Below are 7,510 nucleotides of genomic sequence, written 5' to 3' on the forward strand. Positions count from 1 at the left end.
ATAGGTTTTTACATATTACGATAGGTTATAACACGTGCGGTACAGAAATCTTAGATTAAATTAAAGGGACGCGGAGTAAAAGAATGTAAGGAAAATAGTGCAGTGGAAGTGGATTAGTGACATTTTAAAAGACTAATTACAACACGTTAAATAAAGAGAAGAGAGAGAGAATTGCAATTTCTACTTATATAAATACATACATTTATTACTAGCTGACCTGGCGAACTTCGTATCACCTTATTTTTTTCTGAAATATAATAATAACATAATATATCAAAATAAAATATAGCCCATCTTTTAAGTTGGATCAAACTGCACACGGTGTGCAAATTTGACTAAAATCGGTTAAGTAGTTTAGGAGTCCATTGAGGACAAACATTGTGTCACGAGATTTATATATATTAAGATATGTATATGCTCGCTGTCTGTTTTTCGGGAAAATAGTGTGTTTTGAAAATAATATTTGTTAAATGCAAGTTACATTCTGATGAAATATGAATAATATTTTTCGATCTTACCGATATAATGATGAAAAATAAGATGAACTGGTTATTTAAATATAAAAATAAATAAAAATAATCGGACTGGAGACCTTTTATAACCTTGTAGACAGTATCGAAATTTACCTTCATATTCTAATGATATTGTAGCAGTTTTTCATTGCCTGATAACACGGATAAAACAACATATAGTAAAAATGAGAAATTACCTTCTAGATTATTGATTAGATGACAACATAAATAGAACAGTACCGTACAAGATAATAAGAAGATAACGGAACAAATATAGACACTGAGTAAAAGATTAACCTGATTCTTTTTTTACGCGCAAAGCCACAATTCTATATTCAATATTTTCTGACGTCACTTGCTGCACTACAATAACTATCGTACTGTTTTATAGAGCATGCTACTTGTGATAATTTATTTTCTAATAATATTAAACAATTTATTATGTTCTGTTTTTATTATTTATCTTAACCTAAATATATAATTAATTATAGATTCAAAATTTTCAAGTTATCAAACCAAAAAAAAAAACAAATATTTCTTCTCTGCAATAAATAACATTAAAAATAAAACACTATCCAATAATTGGCAAACGCAGTATGGGACGTCGTTCAGCCCGCTGGACCGACGAACTACGTAAGAGTGCCGGTGTAGGCTGGATGGGGATTGCGGAAAACCGGGATGTCTGGCGCGAACTTGGGGAGGCCTATGTCCAGCAGTGGACAGCAATAGGCTGAACTGACTGACTAGCCAATAAAAAGTAAGTATTTTAGCAAAGTATGCTACTCTAAGATAGGTGTATTTACCCTAGAGCCAAAAAGGCCATGTCCCGGGACTACATTCTGCGAGGGGTGGCGCTGAAACTTGAAACAAGCCACTGACTCTACCGTATCATACGTAGCATACTTATAAGCGTCGGTATCTCTCGAAATCAAAGCAAAATTTAAGTGTACGTTATAAAGGCATTTACTTTACCTAAAACCATGCGCTGAGCGCATTTTAATTAAATTAAAACGACGTACCGGGATGCATGAAAGTATTGTATATGTACGTCAAATATTGTATGCGAATTACGTAAGCATATTTTCAGCTATGCCTTCTGTAACTTTTTAAACGTGCTCATCTCAGGAACTACCAATTCGATTAAAAAATTTAATTATTTGACCAAGACTTTACCTAGAAAGGCTATAGGCTATTTTAAAAAAGAATGATTTCATTTCTTGCTTGCTAGAAATGAATAAATTAAAAACCTAATCGACTTTTACCAGAAGAAATCTACATTGATAATAAGTAATGTAGGCTATACTTCAACAGGAGAATTTGGAAAGACCGAAATCGTGTAACCATGTTAGGTGAAACTTTTGACCAATAACTAGTTTAATATTAAGCAAACGTAATAAATATTCATATTATAAAAGACCCAATATCAAAAAAGATAATCTCTTAAGGAAATGAATAAGAGGTACAATCCGAATAAGAGGTAAGAAACGTATTTTACATAATATTATGTAAAAACTAATCCGATCTGTTAGTTGTTAGTCATAACGTATTCTGTTTCTTTATTCGACTTCCCAAAAAGGAGGAGGTTCTAAATTCGATTGTATTTTTTTCTAATGTATGTTATCACTCAGAACTTTTGACTGAGAGGACTGAATTTCGATGATTTTTGTTTCAATCGAATATGATTAGGGTTTTTTGTCTTTGCGGGCTCTCCCCACCGTGCCGTACAGAGCACGTAAAGCCGTAGTCACGCTCACAGATACCTGATAACGATCATTACTCTTAGTAGTAAATAGTTCCATCAGCCCGCAGTGGAACAGCGTCATGGATTAAAAGCTCCGACACTTCCTCTACGTGGAGAAAAAAGCCTTTGATCAGCATTTATCTTTTTTTTTTGGAACGGCCTATGTTGTGTATGTGTATGTATGTATGTATGTGTGCACTGCAATAGATTGAACTGACTGTCTAACAGCATTTAGGATTTGTGATTTAACAATCAAAATTGATTAATGAATTCAAAATAAAACCTTATTGGTTTTTCATTTAAATACGCAAATTTTTACTTTTGGGAAAAGAATTTATTCTTCTAAAAAAGATAAAAGTGTTCCTTAATATTTCACTGTTTATCGAACGAATCGCCGAAAAATCGTTCTGTAAAATAAAATACCTAACTAATTATTTACTTCGTAAATAGTAAACACATAACAATCACCTTTTTTCAGAGTACAGAGTCTAGAAACACATACTTTATCCATCCATCCATTTGAGTCGCCTTCCAGATTGATTTTAAATTCTTGTCCATTGAAAATTTAGTTTTTCTTTGTAAAAACATTAATGTATTTATTTGAAATAGTTTTGGTGCCATTTTATTGTAGAATAACGTTTGAACTACTATAAATGGCATTCATTCAATATGTGATACAAATTGTCAGTAGTTATTTGCAAATGCTGATACGTAATAGGAGTTTGTACAGTAAAACCTGGGTAAAACGATTTTTTAGGATCCCGCGTAAAATGCGTCTACAGTGGAAAGCAATATTTATTTTATTTTTAACAATTATAATTATACGTACAAAGTTATATAAAATATTTGTCATTGAGACTCTACTTCAGTCTCTATAACAAATATTTTGTACGATTTTTCTCTAATAAATAAATAAAAGAATGAATGGATGAACGAACGAAAGAATGAAAGAACGAATAAATGAACGAGCGAACGAACGAATGGAAGAATTAACGTATATATGGGGTGTGCTTATCCCTAACAGAGACTTCAGACATCAAAGGATATTTTCAGGACAAAGAGGAAAACTAAAAATATTTTAGAATCAGCATAGTTATGAATTTTAAATAGGATGCTATAGTTTCACCTTTATGTCTATTTCGGTTTGACAAAGTGATGCATTAAAAATCATAAAACTTCCCATATGATTTAACTTTAGTAGTGTTAAGCGAATTTTACTATATTTTAATGTTTATAGAATCACAACTGGAAAACACTTCATGCACTGAAACTGTTATTTATATGGTGTAAAATTATTGTTACTTTTCTATCGTTGTGTTCCTGTGGTGGCGGAGGTAGTGGAACTTTTCGGCAATGATTTTACGATGATTCTGGTGTTGCAGCATCTATAAGCTACGATTATGGCTTACTATCTCGTGTTCCGTACGCTTGTTTACCGATCTACACAACTGTATAAAAAAACCTAAATTGTCACTCTATTGTGTAAACACTCCAAAAAATAAATATTAAATTTTATTCATGAACTATACATTAAAAGAAAAAAGAAAGAAAACAACCTATAAGTATTTAGTAATTAGAAAAACAAAACATGCATTTTATTGATTTCTGATGACGAAAAGTGGATCACCTAACTATAAGAATATACGAAAGAGATCGTAGTCAAAGGTCGGTCAAGCTGCACAGACTCGCGCGCTAACCTGGAATCCTATCGCGAAACCCGATTTGGCACGCAATTAGGTGATGTTGAGTTGAGATTTTAACGTTGAGCAAAACCATCGATTCGGATTTAGACTATCAACAGCTGATGAGGCTTAAGCAAGAAATTGAAAAGAAAGTAGCCAGAATTGATCAAAAGAATTTTGAATTTTTTTGAAATTGTGGTCTTTCATCACGATAATGCCCGTCCACATAATATGTCTTTAGCTACTCAACAAAAATCGAGAGAGTTTGACTGGGAAGTCTTAATCCATAATAGAACCATATATAGCCTCAATCTTGCACTATCAGATTTCCATCTGTTTTAGTCTGTTCAGGACTGTCAAAACTACTTGACCCAGTTTTTAATGAGAAATCCCAAAATTTCTACAGCAAGAAAATCCTGTCATTACCTACGAGATGGTGGCAAGTTATCGAACAAAATGGTCTATACATTATAATTTCAAAAAAAATGTCGATACATTTTGTAAAATCTTACCTTGAATTTTTATATAAAATACGGAGAAACTTTACTATTCATAGACTTTTTTACGTATAGAGGCATAATACCTAACAGCCATTCTCCGATTAGCAAATTTTACGTGTCCGAACTTGTATAATCCGTAATATTATAATATTCACTTCTGCTTCGCCTTCTGTTTTAAGTAATTAAGATTAAATTAATTTAACTTATGTTTTACAAAGAACTTCTATATTCTAATTACCGTGGCGTGTCCGCACACCAACTTAAGAAAAGCTCTTAGCTCCGTGTTCCTTGTTTTGTTTGTCATGCAATTTTGCTTATCTGCGTGTGATTTATATTGGCACTTCAAATCAGCAATCCCCAAGGTAGTCACTTAAAAAGCTAGGACCGACACTGACGATTTTTTCTTTTTATGTTATTACACTAGCTCTACTTAAAAAAAAGAAGCATACTTTAAACCTAATTCTTCTCGTAGCCATGATGCGGCGCGGTTCAATGGCCATCACCGGCGGCGGCGAGCCCTTGATTGTGGTGGAGGAGAGCGGCGTTGAGGAATCTGAGTCTTATCGGGCGCCTATGCCCATCCGTGGCTTCTCCGAGGATCAAGAATCTCCACCAGATCCATACCATTTGTCACCGTGGCGGGAAACACGCAAACATTCTCTTCCCACTCCGTCATGCACATCTGGACCTACCGCTAGTCAGGTATGTAAATAGAATGATGTTAATCTTATATTAAAAATTGGCAACGTTATCTTATTTTTAGTAAATCATAAAAATATGCCAGGTACGACGATTGTCAGAACGTGGAGAAGGCACAGCACGTGAAGCACGAGAAGCTGCTTTTCTGGCCACCTTAAGCCAAGCTTCGCCACAGCCGGGAGGTCGAAGGTAAGTTAAATTAACATAATTTTATTAAATCGTTTTGTTTCATTTTTACAAAAGGATTTTCTTTTCAGACATTCCGTAGTCACGATATCAAGAGTACCTCAAGCACTTTTCGGGCGTGGACGTCGAGAATCGATTGCAGCTTTCCCAGCTCTAGCTCGTCGACGTGATTCGGGAGCCAAAAAATGTAAAGCTAATTTTTCCTGTATATAAATACATATACAAATAAAATTTACAATCAAAATAATTCATATGCTTACTTTTTATAGGTCCACCAGCCACTGATACCCTGGGAAGTACGCACAACCTTCAATTGGACATAATGGATGATATTGTTCAAGCTCGTAAAGTACGAATGCGACTTTGGAACACATCAAGTGAAAAAGTTTGCGAAGTGCAACCACTAGATGAACGATCCCCAGTAAGTGGATCCATCAGATATACAAATCGAGGACGCAGACATTCAGATTTTATCGGCTCTCCTCTGCCACCCATTCCGGCACGTCGTCGTGGATCTGAAATGCCCCCTCCTCCTCCCATACCACCTCGTAGCGGAGCCGGCGTTGTTTGCACCGATACAGATCTTAAGCTCATGCTAAATGCTCTTACTTCTTCGGCTACAGAAATAGATCGATGCGGTAAGCCTGATCGCAGCAGACGCCTCGCTGATATGCGCTCTAGTAGTTTTGATGCATCGACGCTTCGTGAAAAATTATCAGAATCAGGAGCAACATGGTTTACCCGTCGACACCAAACGCTTGCTACTAAAAAGAAAGAAAATGAAGCGAAGAAACCGAAAGTAACGTTTGCACCTGATTCAAAGTCAGCTCCTGGAGATGCAGCAGCTGTAGTATGGGATAGGCCTTCTGGTTCAGTAGTAGATGCAAGTGCCCTCGGAAGTGCTATTGAAGTATTTCTTCGTAGTGGCAATACTTCTACAACTGGACCATCAACATCTTCAGTGCCACAAGAAGCCCCAAAGAAACCTGAAATTGAGTCACAACCAAGTACGAGTCGGGCGGGGCGCAGTGAAGGTGAACGGTGGTTCATGAACAGGTCCGAGGAGGAAGAAGGATGTGATGCTAACCTCTGCTCATCATTAAAAGATCTTTTCGTGTAAGCCTGGAAGAAACTTTTAAAATTCTTATATATGTATATTATATAATTGTCGAGTACTGATTAGTTTCTCAGGTGGTGACTGAAACCAGCACGAGACGGTTCATCGCCCTTTGTGGTCGATGTACTTTACTTTATAATCTTTCAATGTGATAGACTGCTCGCTGGACGCCAGCGCCGGTCGTCCTGAGTCGACTCACGACCGACGCTCGCTCTGCGTTAAATTATTTTTAGAGTAAATTCTATTTTCATTGTAAAATTTTTGATATTAGCAATCAAAATTATTAGACTTATTGTTAGTTAGAAAATTGTAAGTATTTGTAATTAACGGACGCGCAATTTCCACGTCGCGCTCGAAGCGTCTTCCCCTGCGCTCCGTGCCCTATCCCGTCTCATTGTCTACAGTCTTTATCTTGTAATCAAATGTTAACCATTATCGATTAAACTTTATTATTGTATAGCAGATAATTAAAATGATATGTTGCGTCGGGAGAAACGTACGCTTAAAAGTCGAATATGACTCAGTCGTCATTTAACAATAAAACTTTATCGATGTTTTTTGGACTTTTCATTTCTTTTTTATCATTTAATCTTATGAAAAAAATGTACACTAAGTATGTAAATATCTTATTTTTAAATGGATAAATCAGAAAATATAGAAAACAAATTACTTGTGTGTATTTATTAAGAATAAATGTTTATGAAGATATGTGTATTAAAAACTTCTAAAAATTACTTAAAAGTATTTAATTTAACCATATTTTTAAATAATGCAAGAATTTTACAATTCATTTAAAATATATAAGTTAAATTCACAAAAGACAACCAAAGGAAAAATGAGTATATTTATTGTTTATTTCCCTCAAGTATGGTCACATCCTGTTACTCGAAGTATCAAAGCTTTATGAGCATGAGGGACAGAAAAAATCAATTGTTAGAACTTTTACGAGCTAAAGTTTAGTAATGGAAACGTGAAGGTACGTGTCTACTGTTTTATGGGTACACATAAAATTAATTCATTTAGAGTCACTATTTCTCTTTGAAATTGTACTCTTTTATCGTAAACACTGAGAC

At 34.8% G+C, this 7,510-nt stretch overlaps 1 protein-coding gene across 1 annotated transcript; it reads left to right on the forward strand.

Annotated features, from left to right (window-relative positions):
• Positions 1-4,909: 4,909 nt before the first annotated feature.
• On the forward strand, positions 4,910-6,993 carry LOC123655009. Its single transcript, XM_045590861.1, has 4 exons — positions 4,910-5,137; positions 5,220-5,323; positions 5,392-5,507; positions 5,590-6,993. The coding sequence occupies exons 1-4, from the start codon at positions 4,910-4,912 to the stop codon at positions 6,438-6,440; spliced, it is 1,299 nt and encodes a 432-aa protein (XP_045446817.1). The 3' UTR covers positions 6,441-6,993.
• The last annotated feature ends 517 nt before the right edge of the window (positions 6,994-7,510 follow it).

This window comes from Melitaea cinxia, chromosome 7 (genome assembly GCF_905220565.1).
Source record: "Melitaea cinxia chromosome 7, ilMelCinx1.1, whole genome shotgun sequence".
Taxonomy (NCBI): domain Eukaryota; kingdom Metazoa; phylum Arthropoda; class Insecta; order Lepidoptera; family Nymphalidae; genus Melitaea; species Melitaea cinxia.